This window comes from Perca fluviatilis, chromosome 24, assembly GCF_010015445.1.
Source record: "Perca fluviatilis chromosome 24, GENO_Pfluv_1.0, whole genome shotgun sequence".
Taxonomy (NCBI): Eukaryota; Metazoa; Chordata; class Actinopteri; order Perciformes; family Percidae; genus Perca; species Perca fluviatilis.
In genome coordinates this window covers 2,350,016-2,363,888 of record NC_053135.1, presented here as the reverse complement: position 1 = coordinate 2,363,888, position 13,873 = coordinate 2,350,016, and the positions used below count along the sequence as shown (strand labels likewise).

General features: G+C 44.2%; 2 protein-coding genes and 1 pseudogene across 3 annotated transcripts; all 3 read right to left on the bottom strand.

Moving 5' to 3' along the window:
- Nucleotides 1-2,377: 2,377 nt before the first annotated feature.
- Nucleotides 2,378-6,267, bottom strand: LOC120554743 (annotated as a pseudogene).
- A 1,273-nt stretch (nucleotides 6,268-7,540) lies between these two features.
- LOC120554738 (tubulin alpha-1A chain-like) lies at nucleotides 7,541-10,241 on the bottom strand. The gene is made up of 4 exons (XM_039793757.1): nucleotides 10,165-10,241; nucleotides 9,341-9,563; nucleotides 9,097-9,245; nucleotides 7,541-9,017 (listed from the first exon to the last, which is right to left on the bottom strand). The coding sequence occupies exons 1-4, from the start codon at nucleotides 10,165-10,167 to the stop codon at nucleotides 8,037-8,039; spliced, it is 1,356 nt and encodes a 451-aa protein (XP_039649691.1). The 5' UTR covers nucleotides 10,168-10,241; the 3' UTR covers nucleotides 7,541-8,036.
- Nucleotides 10,242-11,529: 1,288 nt separating this feature from the next.
- Nucleotides 11,530-13,345, bottom strand: LOC120554740 (tubulin alpha-1A chain-like). 2 transcript variants are annotated; one of them, XM_039793759.1, is made up of 4 exons: nucleotides 13,328-13,345; nucleotides 12,946-13,168; nucleotides 12,709-12,857; nucleotides 11,530-12,630 (listed from the first exon to the last, which is right to left on the bottom strand). In XM_039793759.1, the coding sequence occupies exons 1-4, from the start codon at nucleotides 13,328-13,330 to the stop codon at nucleotides 11,659-11,661; spliced, it is 1,347 nt and encodes a 448-aa protein (XP_039649693.1). In that variant the 5' UTR covers nucleotides 13,331-13,345; the 3' UTR covers nucleotides 11,530-11,658. The 2 variants fall into 2 exon arrangements, with proteins under 2 accessions (XP_039649693.1, XP_039649692.1); XM_039793758.1 differs by having other exon boundaries at nucleotides 12,946-13,138.
- Nucleotides 13,346-13,873: the final 528 nt, after the last annotated feature.

Below are 13,873 nucleotides of genomic sequence, written 5' to 3'. Positions count from 1 at the left end.
ACTACTTAGTTTGTTAATTTAACAAAGTATAAAGCTGCCAGGAACCCAAATTACAGGAAAAAACACCCAGGCGTTTATGGAAATGTACAAATCTTTATTTATTATCATTCAGAATATTATTATAGAACACTTAGAACGCAGAAAATAATTAAGAAATTAAACAGTGTATTCACATACAAAGTGATTTTATGTCTTTCGCTGGTTTTCTGAGAGAGATTTCTCAGCTCTGTCTCTCCACGATATATAAATCAAGTTATGTTACTATAAATAAAAGGCGCTCAGTGTATTCACAGATGAACAGACTCCAGAGGGCATTTTTTAAAACGACTGTCATGCCTCATAAATTAAAACCACCAACCTGAATGCATTTTCTGAACCATCTGACTGCATGTGAATGAGCCACAGACTATTTAAACATCAGAAGTCCAGCCTGAAGCTCTTATTTAAGCCAGATTGAAGCAACCATTTATTTTTGTTCCTCTTATATGTGGTTGAAGTTTGTTGAAATTGTGCTGCTGTTGGGTCATGGTCTCAGTTAGGAAGCAAAATGATTGAAAATGGATTTGAAAACATCGGAAGGTTTAAAGGATTGTTTCCCTGCTCGGCCTGTAGCTTCCCTTCCTCTCCTCACACCTCTTTATGTGCCATTCAGATCATTTGAAGTCCCTGGATGTATTGTTGTATACCTCATGCAAGTCAGAAAAATAACCAAAAAAAATATAAAAAAGAAATGCTATTCTCTGAAAAGCTATTTTGTATATGTGAGATAAATTAAATCTTTTTGTGTTTAAGTGCTGCAATCGCTCGTGTGACTTCTGTGACTTTAAGATTGTGATTGTCGTCGTTTTTAGAATGATTTCATAAGTAGAACTCAATTGAACGGTGATGTATTTCTATGCCCAAAATATTAGTTGTATATATGTGTATATGTATCCGATGGATAAGTGGGTCTTGTTTGAGTGTTTATCTTATAATTTAGAAAAAAAATGATCAGAAGAAGAAACGAGTCCAGAAAGGGTTCATTTTTAGCAGACGCCAAGCTTTGAACACTGAAACAAACCATTTTGTCCCTTTTTTCAGTATTTATGAATCCTCCTGACCTTAAATATTATTCACAGCTTTTACTCATATACGTATCTCAGTGGGCTTACCCCAGAAACGTCACTGTCTGGTCTGCTGCGGCCCCAGGATTTAGCCTGGTCCAGAATTAGACACACAAACTCACCATCACTCAGCTTCTCACAGCAGAGATTAAGACTTCCATCAATGAAATACATAATGGAGGTTTAATCTGCTTCCAGAGCAGTTAGTGAGATCATCTGAGCTTTCCTCAGGCATCCGTTGTTTCTGGGCTTTTACCAACTGCTCACACTGCAAAAATATTAAACCCACAGGCTGCACACACAAAGGACAGGAGTCCATTTTGAATTAAACAACAATTACAGTCTGCACGGTGTTAGACAGATGGTACATCTGTTTGGTTAAGGGCTGACAGACATTTATTTGTAGTGCTTAAAATGTCATTGGTTGAAACCACTTAGTCAGGGAATATTGACATCAGAGAGAACTACAGGAAAATAATCAATTACATAAAGGACTTGTTTCAATTGATTGTATTAAAGCAATCCACTTGAGTTAACCTTTAACAAGAAACCCAACCAGTATCAGGTTAACCAGCTAAATCTGAATCATTTCAAAGCATATTATAGATAAAAATAAGGTTTTCAGAGGTTGAAAAAAGCTGCTGGGGGGAGGTCGCCTGAAGGCCCTGAGCCGACAACGAGGCGCAGCTGTTAGTTTTAAGTTAAAGTAACAGCAGTTTCAGGTTTGACACAAAACACACCCCACTGCAGAGAGCAGGACCTGCCAGCATCAATCCAGGCTTAAGGTATCAGTTAGCTATTCAGCTTGTTCATGACTTGGCATTTAAGGGTTTCTTTCATGCATTTATTAACCAAGAGCTCATTGAACTTGGTGACTCACAGGAGAAGGAAAGGGTTACAGCTCTGGTAGGGTTTATGCAACAGGGAGTGGTGTTGTTAAGGACTACAGTGCTTCTTTAAACCATTTCAGTCCGCCCACAAAGAATCTGACAAAGCAATTCAGTACTATGTTTCTGTATTTAACAAGTATTTAACATGTGTAATTCATTTAGAAAAATCCCTGATTCTGCTTCACCCAGACTTTGACACAACTGCTTGTTTCCAATATGTTGCAATTAAAAGACTCCCCCTGGTTTATTGATGCTACAAATAAAGCTCCCCGTTTTAATATTGCTTTAGACATTTTACAGTCCAACCTTCAGCTCTGGGAACCAAACCTTTAAAACCAAAACTTATTAAAACTGCTAATCCTAAAAAAGGAGACACAGGACAAATTGAATGACGTCATGATTTTATTTTGCATTTAAAACGAGGCAGGACACTCGTAGCTCACTGGAATGTGCAGAATTTAAGGAATGAGTCCAATATTGCGTCGCAATAAAACACCTTCCAGTGTTTGGCTTTTCTTTCTGGGCCTGGTGACAGTGAGCTACAGATGTTTCAGTGACCTAGTACTCCTCTCCTTCATCCTCCTCGCCGACGCTGTCAGTGCCCACTTCTTCGTAATCCTTCTCCAGGGCAGCCATGTCCTCTCTGGCCTCCGAGAACTCTCCCTCCTCCATCCCCTCTCCGACGTACCAGTGGACGAAGGCCCTCTTGGCGTACATCAGGTCGAACTTGTGGTCGAGGCGAGCCCAGGCCTCGGCGATGGCGGTGGTGTTGCTCAGCATGCACACGGCCCTCTGCACCTTGGCCAGGTCTCCTCCAGGAACCACCGTGGGAGGCTGGTAGTTGATGCCCACCTTGAAGCCTGTGGGAACACCAGTCCACAAACTGGATGGTGCGCTTTGGTTTGATGGTGGCGATGGCAGAGTTGACATCTTTGGGCACTACATCACCGCGGTACAGGAGACAGCAGGCCATGTACTTGCCGGTGGGCGTGGGGGCATTTCACCATCTGATTGGCTGGCTCGAGCGAGGCGTTTGTGATGTCAGCCACTGATAGCTGCTCGTGATAGGCTTTCTCTGCGGAGATAACTGGGGCGTAGGTGGCCAGAGGGAAATGGATACGAGGGTAGGGCACCAAGTTGGTCTGGAACTCCGTCAGGTCCACGTTTAAGGCGCCGTCGAAGCGCAGGGAGGCGGTGATGGAGGAGACGATCTGGCCAATCAGCCTGTTGAGGTTGGTGTAGGTGGGGCGCTCGATGTCCAGGTTCCTGCGGCAGATGTCGTAGATGGCCTCATTGTCCACCATGAAGGCGCAGTCCGAGTGCTCCAGGGTGGTGTGGGTGGTCAGGATGGAGTTGTAGGGCTCCACCACAGCGGTGGACACCTGGGGGGCTGGGTAAACTGCAAACTCCAGCTTGGACTTTTTGCCGTAATCAACAGAGAGACGTTCCATCAGCAGAGAGGTGAAGCCTGAGCCGGTTCCTCCTCCGAAGGAGTGGAAGATGAGGAACCCTTGGAGCCCTGTGCATTGGTCAGCCTGAAACACAGAATAAGTGTTAACAATCGCAGATCAGCATCTTACTGAAAATGCTACACTTCAACATGTTTTGAGAATAAGAGCTCACCAGTTTGCGAGTCCTGTCAAGAACCAGGTCGATGATCTCCTTGCCGACTGTGTAGTGACCACGAGCGTAGTTGTTGGCTGCGTCTTCCTTTCCGGTGATCAGCTGCTCGGGGTGGAAGAGCTGGCGGTAGGTTCCTGTACGGACCTCATCTGAGGAGCAACGAGAGAACTGGTTTACAGGGATGCTCCATTTCACAAGTTAAACCGTACAGACAGACAACCACAGTAGTGAAAATTCACATTTAAGTTAACAAGGTTAAAAAGGACCAATTGAATATATTAAACTGTTTCAGCAGTGTTTCCTGTTGATTTGGAAATGGTGGCCCGCCACGCCAAAATTTCTGCCGCCACAGTATCAGAAACAGGTTGAGTGTGTGGCACTGCGCTTTGAGGTCTGTTTCAGAGAGGCAGCTGACTTCATCATGTCTGGTTTGTGAGGAAAACATGAGTATTGTACATGTGGAGTTTGTTTGACACAATGCAGGACAAATTTACATCTGTATAGTTCTAGTTTAACTATTTAGATCGACGTTAAGACCGGAGTTGTCATGAAAGCCTTATTTTCCTTTCACCACAGCACACTTAGCTAATCATCTTCGTTAATGTGATAACGCCGGTTTATATCACTGTGTGCTCTAAGTGTTTGTATGTTAATTTATAATTCAGTATATAGGTTATTGTGAAGTGAAACTCAGTTTCTGTGATCTTTAGGCTATGTGCATTTAACAACCTCATGATTTATTCAACGCTACTTGTAACATTGGTAACAGCAATAGCTAAGATCATTGTGCACTCCAAGTTTATAGCTGCTCCTTTTACTTCACTTCGTAACTAGACTGTTGTCCAGACAGACCTGCCCCCACTGCTTTACCCGAAAACTAAAAAGGAAACACTGTTCAGTATTTAGTTTAGCTGGCTTAATTATTTAAGACCGCTAAAGCACCATAGTTTGAATAACTAATCTGTAATGATTTGGCAGAAGTTAGCGTTGATTAATATTTTACCAATGACTGTTGGCTCCAAGTCCACGAAGACGGCTCTGGGAACGTGTTTACCAGCTCCAGTCTCACTGAAGAAGGTGTTGAAGGAGTCGTCTCCTCCTCCGATGGTCTTGTCACTGGGCATCTGACCATCCGGCTGGATGCCGTGCTCCAGGCAGTAGAGCTCCCAGCAGGCATTGCCCATCTGGGCTCCGGCCTGGCCGACATGCATAGAAATACACTCACGCTGCAGAAAAGAGACAAAGTCAGTTATTACTTTCTCACAAATGAGGCAAATTGAGTAAAGTTGTGCTGCTGTCATGAATATTAACACTTAATTCACATTTAGATTCTTTACTGGGATAGAGACACTGACTGTTTCTGCTTTGTATTAAGCAGCTTGTACAGCTCATTCTCTGCAGTGCACTGAAGTGACCCAGATCTAACCTCAACTACAGATTTATCACTAAAATTGTTGTGCATCTTTTGCCATCTGACATTTTATAGACAAGGTCAATTTTCAATTGCAGGGATCCATACAAAACTGGTTTATTTGAGCCACTAAAAGTGAGAAGACAAAAACAAAATGGCTGTCAACTGCAAAACCAAAACTCAACTCCTTTCGCTGAGTCACAGCCGGTTACTGCAGATCTATGGCGGGTTAATTCCGCTCTGCTGCCCCTCCCACGCCGAGACGGAGCAGCAGCACAAACACCACCCAACAGGGAGGAGAGAGGAAATACACCAGACAGGAAGAGGCGCTCCTCTCCTCCCTGCCCCCCACGCCATTTTTCTTCCTAGGACGGCAAAGGCACGACCCGCCCTACTTGACCTCTGATTGGCTAGTACTCGTTGCCGGCTCTTGTTGGGTTGGTTAGGCAAGAGTGGGATTGGTTTGGGTAAGGAGAGAAAAGTCAGGGTAAGCGAATCATAGGCAAAGTAAGGCAGAGTAGGGCGGGACATGCCTTCGCCATCTTTGGGGGAGGGGGGATAAAAAATGCTGGCTGCGCCCACAATGCTGCAAAGAAGACCTTTGTGTAGCATTTACGGACAGGGCGTTATCTGATGGCGTCTTCTAGCTCGAAGGCTTAAAAACCTGCACCAGTCGGCAACCAATGACACGGGCACATCGTTTTCTGCAAGCTTTTAAATCGTATTTAGAATAATGAAGTTACGGGTTTAAAAGACACATTTATAACAGTTTAACGACGTCAAACCGGCCCATTTTCATAGAAACCGAGCCAGTAGTTAGTCTGGCCACGTCACATAACAGTCACATTAGGCGGCCGCACGCGGTTTTATAACCGAGAACAGTCAGATTTACGTTCATTTAACAGAATTAACGGATTTCTTTCGGCATTATAACAATATTCACTAACAAAAATATAAATATAAACCATTTAGCCTATGGGAAGATGTATTTTATTTAAAAACTGCTACCTACCCCTAACAAAAGCAACAAGCTGCCTTTTACCCATTTTTATTTTTTATAAATATATATATATAAAACTAAGAAGGTTGTTTATATTTATTTTCGCCTCAATACTCACCATTTTCTGGCTGTTTTTTAGCTCCTTCTTTCCGACGTTGAAGAATCGGTGGCTGAAGGCAGTAGTGAGGAGCGGCAGCCGGAGCTCGTGCTTTTATACTTTCCCAGGAGGCGGAGCCAAAGCAGCGGTTTGAATTATCTCTTGGCGGGAGTGAACGTTGGCTGCTACTGCTGCATTCAGGCGTGGCTCGTAATATTCCCATTCTTGCAGTTTAGCTGCGTCATCTGAAGAAAATGTGAATTGTTTGTTTTATAGGAGGCAGGGAAGTTCTTAAAGTCCCAATTTGTACCTTTTTATATAGTCATCATTCTCACATTTGAGCCTTTAGTATTTTTGATTACATTCAACTAACAGAAAGTTTGACCTCTGTGTTTTGTTTTTTATCAGTTTTTTGTCAAGCAGTTTCATGAATAAAAATAACAGTTCAACAATTGTTTGTATTGCTACAAAGTATTAAGCAAACATACAGCAACATAGACTTGGAAACATTTGTAGAGGTCTAATCAACCAGATTAACTTGATACACCTGTGTGGGTGTTCATCCTATGGTGTGCACAGCGAGAGCGCAGCCTTTGAATGTAACACCACTGAAACATCAGTTGGTCTTAACTTCTATAATTCCACAGTATTACCCAGCAAAAACTGTTACTACAAGCTTGTTTTATTGTAATTTTATTCTGAAAGGCACTAGAATTCAGTCTTTGTGATCTCACAACTTGGGAGGGAGAATGAAATAGAGTGGCTCCACAACAATAATAATCAACATAATACATCCATGCCTGCAGCTTAGAAAGGATTTTCCCCATGGGGCACCAACTGAGACCTGTAAAAGTGCTGCCAGGACACCACAATCTGCAAACAAGGTTGGTTATGGCTCTTTATCTTCTATTTTTAATCAATTAACTTTTTTCTTCCCTCTAGCCGAGAAAAGCAGTTTAAAAACCTGTGATATTAAGTCTACAGGCCGAGCGGGAACTTATGGTCATGTTCCACAATATGAAGGCTCTCACATCTACTCGGCATTCTTTAATTTTCAATTCTAATTCATGACTTAGTGAAGCTAACCCCAATACAGACATATATGTGACATGTTTGTGTCAAAAGCTATCAGTGAAAAAGCATAATGTAACACCTAGTTTTGTCATCAAGAACATATGACAATGAAAGCTAATACAGTGATTATCCCCTCTCATTTATTCAATAGTAATGAAGAGTGAAACCTATTCCTAGCACCTAAGAATCCTGCATTAATCCTGAGGTATTTGTGTTCTGTAAAGCATTGCACATGCTGTGTGAAGGAATTAGGCTTAAATGTTCGTCAATGCTTATCAAGGAGGTGAACGGAGTTCATGCAGCATGAGCTGTGATCGTGTTAGACACTGACAACAAAGTACACCAATGGAAACATGTCTCAGTTTATTGTTTCAAGACAAAGATACAGGAAAGATATCTTGACACTGGATTTATCTTAATCTCTAGATAGCTTCATGAATTTTGCAAATCATTCAGGGCTTCACATGCACTAATAAATAGCTGTCAAATATGGAATATATTCCTTGCCTTAATTGGGGGTGAGGAATTTGTAAACAGTAGGGTTTAACTGATCAGGCACTACTCTTGTTATACAAGCCTTAAACTGGTAATACAATGGTAAAACAGAGCTCTGTTATGCAGCAATGCATTGAAATGAGGCAAAGATAAGGAGGAATTTTAGCACCTACAGGCATGAATTTTTAGCTAAAAGTCAAAGTTACTGCAAATCAGACCAGTTGATTTTCACACAATGAGATTTTTTACTAACAGGATGCCATTAAATAATGAATGAATTTGTTCGGAGTATTCTGACACCTAAAAAAAAAACCCAATCAGTGTTGGTTTGTTTATTTTAAACTTAATATTCCTCGCCCTCTTCCTCTCCTTCGTCCCCGACGCTGTCAGTGCCCACTTCTTCGTAATCCTTCTCCAGGGCAGCCATGTCCTCTCTGGCCTCCGAGAACTCTCCCTCCTCCATCCCCTCTCCGACGTACCAGTGGACGAAGGCCCTCTTGGCGTACATCAGGTCGAACTTGTGGTCGAGGCGAGCCCAGGCCTCGGCGATGGCGGTGGTGTTGCTCAGCATGCACACGGCCCTCTGCACCTTGGCCAGGTCTCCTCCAGGAACCACCGTGGGAGGCTGGTAGTTGATGCCCACCTTGAAGCCTGTGGGACACCAGTCCACAAACTGGATGGTGCGCTTGGTTTTGATGGTGGCGATGGCAGAGTTGACATCTTTGGGCACTACATCACCGCGGTACAGGAGACAGCAGGCCATGTACTTGCCGTGGCGAGGGTCGCATTTCACCATCTGATTGGCTGGCTCGAAGCAGGCGTTTGTGATCTCAGCCACTGATAGCTGCTCGTGATAGGCCTTCTCTGCGGAGATAACCGGGGCGTAGGTGGCCAGAGGGAAATGGATACGAGGGTAGGGCACCAAGTTGGTCTGGAACTCCGTCAGGTCCACGTTTAAGGCGCCGTCGAAGCGCAGGGAGGCGGTGATGGAGGAGACGATCTGGCCAATCAGCCTGTTGAGGTTGGTGTAGGTGGGGCGCTCGATGTCCAGGTTCCTGCGGCAGATGTCGTAGATGGCCTCATTGTCCACCATGAAGGCGCAGTCGGAGTGCTCCAGGGTGGTGTGGGTGGTCAGGATGGAGTTGTACGGCTCCACCACAGCGGTGGACACCTGGGGGGCTGGATAGATGGCAAACTCGAGTTTGGACTTTTTGCCGTAGTCAACAGAGAGACGCTCCATCAGCAGAGAGGTGAAGCCTGATCCGGTTCCTCCTCCAAATGAGTGGAAGATGAGGAACCCTTGGAGCCCTGTGCATTGGTCAGCCTGCAGGAAAACAATTAATATTTACTCAGTGACTGATGGCGCCTGAATTGAAATATGAAGATTTTGTAGGCAAACTCACCAGTTTACGAATCCTGTCAAGAACCAGGTCGATGATCTCCTTGCCGATGGTGTAGTGACCACGAGCGTAGTTGTTGGCTGCGTCTTCCTTTCCGGTGATCAGCTGCTCAGGATGGAAGAGCTGGCGGTAGGTTCCTGTACGGACCTCATCTGTAATTGTAAAAAAATGACAATAAACTCAAACATTCACAAATCCAGTTCATTAACCTAAATGTCACAAAAAACTAACAATCTTATGAGCTTACCAATGACTGTTGGCTCCAAGTCCACGAAGACGGCTCTGGGAACGTGTTTGCCAGCTCCAGTCTCACTGAAGAAGGTGTTGAAGGAGTCGTCTCCTCCTCCGATGGTCTTGTCACTGGGCATCTGACCGTCGGGCTGGATGCCGTGCTCCAGGCAGTAGAGCTCCCAGCAGGCATTGCCTATCTGAGCTCCAGCTTGGCCAACATGGACGGAGATACATTCACGCTGCGGGAACAAGTGGTTCAGATGTCAAGAACTTCTTGCATACAGTTAATTAAAACAAAGTTACATTGCGCCCTAAAGAAACGATTAATCAGCTACTAGATGATTTGAAACATATTTTAAGTTTCGGAAAAAGATATTGGTATTGAGAGAAATCAGCTCCAACAAACAAACTAATGCTAAGGTGCATTTTCCAAGAAAGGAGCTGTTACTCAATCCTATTGACACCAACCAAGCCAAGCTGGAGTGATTCCCCATTCAACATGTTAAATGTGGTTGCAAGAACAACTAAGTTGAAGAAGCATTAAAAATCCCCCAAAAGCCAGTTATACTATGAAGGAATCTAACTATAGGACTACAAAATGACTTTTAATCAATCATTTTGCACCTGTAAAATGTAACAGGTCTCTTTATTTTTACACCAAACAGGTAGTGGTGTCGTGTTTTAACTTCTCTGTCACAAACTGCCCTTTTCAGCTATTATGGCCTAACACAGATCAGTTTGTAGCACACAATATAACTGTCTTTCTGAGATGTTATTTCACTTAACTTATGTAAAGTAACTCATGTGTGGAACTTAAACATAAAAGAAAGAGGTCCTCACCATGTTTTTGTTGCTTTTAGCAGTTCCTCGTTCACCTGAGATGAGTGGCTGGGGATGTTGTGTCAGTTACAAGTGCAGCAAAGCCACTTTATAGCACAGCATCGCTAGGCAACAGCCTGGCATGTTGTGGTAACTGGAGGAGCTGGAGAAGCAAACACCATCTCCTTTGACGAAAGATGAGGAGGAAGAGCACAAAAAATAAAATCAACTGCTATGTTCCCCTGCTCAGATCGAAGGAACAACAGCTGTTCTCACACAAATGAGTAGCCACCAACAATGACCTGAGTGGCTGTGAAATATGACCCGTAACCATCCGTCTTTGCATCCAATTTCACATTTAGGATTTAAGCTGTTGCTTTGCAGTGAACAGCTAGTGGTTTAAACAGTCTCAAAAAGACTTAAGCAGGCTGTTTCTTTTCCTGCTGTTTGATCAAACTCATGACCTCTAGGTTACCAGACAAAATAGGTTGTAAACGTGAACAAAAATGCTCTTCTAATAGAGCTGTTCAAATGTAAACTCGTGCTTGCATGGCTCATTTGGAGCCCCAGTTTTCTTAACTTGCAGAGGGAAGAAAACAGTGACCTGAATGGGCTTTTGTTTCAGATGACTGTTGCATCACCACTTTGGTTGAGATTAATTTGCAATGCAAAGGTTGACTGCCTGGGGGATAGCATTAGAGCACCCTTCTCTTAAAGGGAGCTGATAATTGAGCTTAATGTTCGTTTTACAGCAGGTTACAGAGCAGCGATGTGTGTGAAAAATATGTCCATATTATGCCAAAGAAAGAGAAAAGGAGCTGGATGCATGCAAGCTACAGATTTCCAAAGGATTATAGTTTTTTCCCTAAGGAAATTCCCCCAAGAGATGTAGACTAGTATTGTTATTGATGGACTTTCCCCTACTCTTGAATGGGTACTGGTTGATCAAAGTTCTTTAGAAAGCTGCTAAACACTAAAATAATTTTATAGGCATTGTTTGAATAGAACCATTTAGAGTCCAAACATGGCCTTGATGCTGTTTCCTTCCTAACAACAAGAGAGAAACTCTTGAGGAAATCCTAGTTGGTGACAAAAACTATTGTGTTTAAAACAGTGGCTGTTATGTTTCACCTCTGCATCTGAAGGTAACCTTAGAGACGTGATAACAAACTGCTCCCATCTGCCAGGTCAGGATTGCCAGAAGAACACGTTCCCATTTAGTTTCCCTAGTTACTCTTTTCTCAAGTCTTGTTTGATCTTGGATGGCAGCTGATCATAACAGGCGAGGCAGTACACATAGAGCTTGGGAGAGAAGCTAATGAGTGTATGACCTTTTGTAACAGATTTTACCTTTTCTAATAGTTTTTAGAACAAATAAAACATGTGAATGCTTAGCAGTTTTGCTTTATTCTACATAGTGTTATTGTTTTAAAGTGTAAACACAGAATATTGTTACAGTTTTGTGACAATTGAAATACAGTTGCGTGAATACATTTAACTCCTTGTGTCAGTCTCTTAGTACTCTTCCTCTCCTTCCTCACCGACGCTGTCAGTGCCCACCTCTTCGTAATCCTTCTCCAGGGCAGCCATGTCCTCTCTGGCCTCCGAGAACTCTCCCTCCTCCATCCCCTCTCCGACGTACCAGTGGACGAAGGCCCTCTTGGCGTACATCAGGTCGAACTTGTGGTCGAGGCGAGCCCAGGCCTCGGCGATGGCGGTGGTGTTGCTCAGCATGCACACGGCCCTCTGCACCTTGGCCAGGTCTCCTCCAGGAACCACAGTGGGAGGCTGGTAGTTGATGCCCACCTTGAAGCCTGTGGGACACCAGTCCACAAACTGGATGGTGCGCTTTGTTTTGATGGTGGCGATGGCAGAGTTGACATCTTTGGGCACTACATCACCGCGGTACAGGAGACAGCAGGCCATGTACTTGCCGTGGCGAGGGTCGCATTTCACCATCTGATTGGCTGGCTCGAAGCAGGCGTTGGTGATGTCAGCCACAGTGAGCTGCTCGTGGTAGGCCTTCTCTGCTGAGATAACCGGAGCGTAGGTGGCCAGAGGGAAATGGATACGAGGGTAGGGCACCAAGTTGGTCTGGAACTCCGTCAGGTCCACGTTTAAGGCGCCGTCGAAGCGCAGGGAGGCGGTGATGGAGGAGACGATCTGGCCAATCAGCCTGTTGAGGTTGGTGTAGGTGGGGCGCTCGATGTCCAGGTTCCTGCGGCAGATGTCGTAGATGGCCTCATTGTCCACCATGAAGGCGCAGTCCGAGTGCTCCAGGGTGGTGTGGGTGGTCAGGATGGAGTTGTAGGGCTCCACCACAGCGGTGGACACCTGGGGGGCTGGATAGATGGCAAACTCGAGTTTGGACTTTTGGCCGTAATCAACAGAGAGACGCTCCATCAGCAGAGAGGTGAAGCCTGAGCCGGTTCCTCCTCCAAATGAGTGGAAGATGAGGAACCCTTGGAGCCCTGTGCATTGGTCAGCCTGCAGGGGGAAAAGCAATTCCTTCAATACTTTACTTAATTCTGATCTAAAATATGAAGCTTTGGCATGCAAACTCACCAGTTTACGAATCCTGTCAAGAACCAGGTCGATGATCTCCTTGCCGATGGTGTAGTGACCACGAGCGTAGTTGTTGGCTGCATCTTCCTTTCCGGTGATCAGCTGCTCAGGATGGAAGAGCTGGCGGTAGGTTCCTGTACGGACCTCATCTGTAATTGTAAAAAAAATGATAATAAAATCAAACATTCACAAATCTAGTTCATGTCACTGGAGCAAAAATCTTATCTATAATCTTACCAATGACTGTTGGCTCCAAGTCCACAAAGACGGCTCTGGGAACATGTTTGCCAGCTCCAGTCTCACTAAAGAAGGTGTTGAAGGAGTCGTCTCCTCCTCCGATGGTCTTGTCACTGGGCATCTGACCATCGGGCTGGATGCCGTGCTCCAGGCAGTAGAGCTCCCAGCATGCATTTCCCATTTGGACGCCGGCCTGGCCAACATGGACAGAGAGACATTCACGCTGGAATAGCACAACAAATTAGAAGTCAAATTAGGAAGGTCTTGAATTGGTATTTGGGATTAAATCTGCAACACTAACACATCTTTGAAATGACACATACATACTTTGTGACATTTCTATCTCATGCAAGAAAGTAAAAAGCAGGTGTCTGAAGCTTACCATGATTATAAATTCCTGCTGCTGACGTTGAGGATCTGCAGGCGAAATCTGCTGTCTGTTGATGTTAGGACTTCTCCGGTACTTATAGTACCTCCAAAACTCTATGGTAACAGGCTTTGTTGTCCTTAAATGGGGGGTTAACTGGGTTAAGTCAATAATTCAGCTGTGGAAATGATTATGCAAATATGCTCCGCCGCACATCAATAACCCTTCAGCCGGCACCAAGATACAACCCGACACCCACATAGAGCTCATTTAAGTCACAGGCAACAAAGCAAACCGAGCAATGTTTTAGTATTTGTGGAGTACACTGAGAATGGTTCCATGGAGATGTTGATGTTGAATGAATAGAAGACAATGGATGTCTGGGGTGGTAGAACAAAATGCAACATGGTAAATCATAATTTAAAGGTCTCAGACATATAATAACATTCGTATGGTCCTTTTTAGATATTTGTAGGTAACTGTTGATTGCTCTATGAAGTTCACTAGAATAGAAACCCAATTGGATATGTGCTATGTTTAAATATAATCTCGCTGATTCTT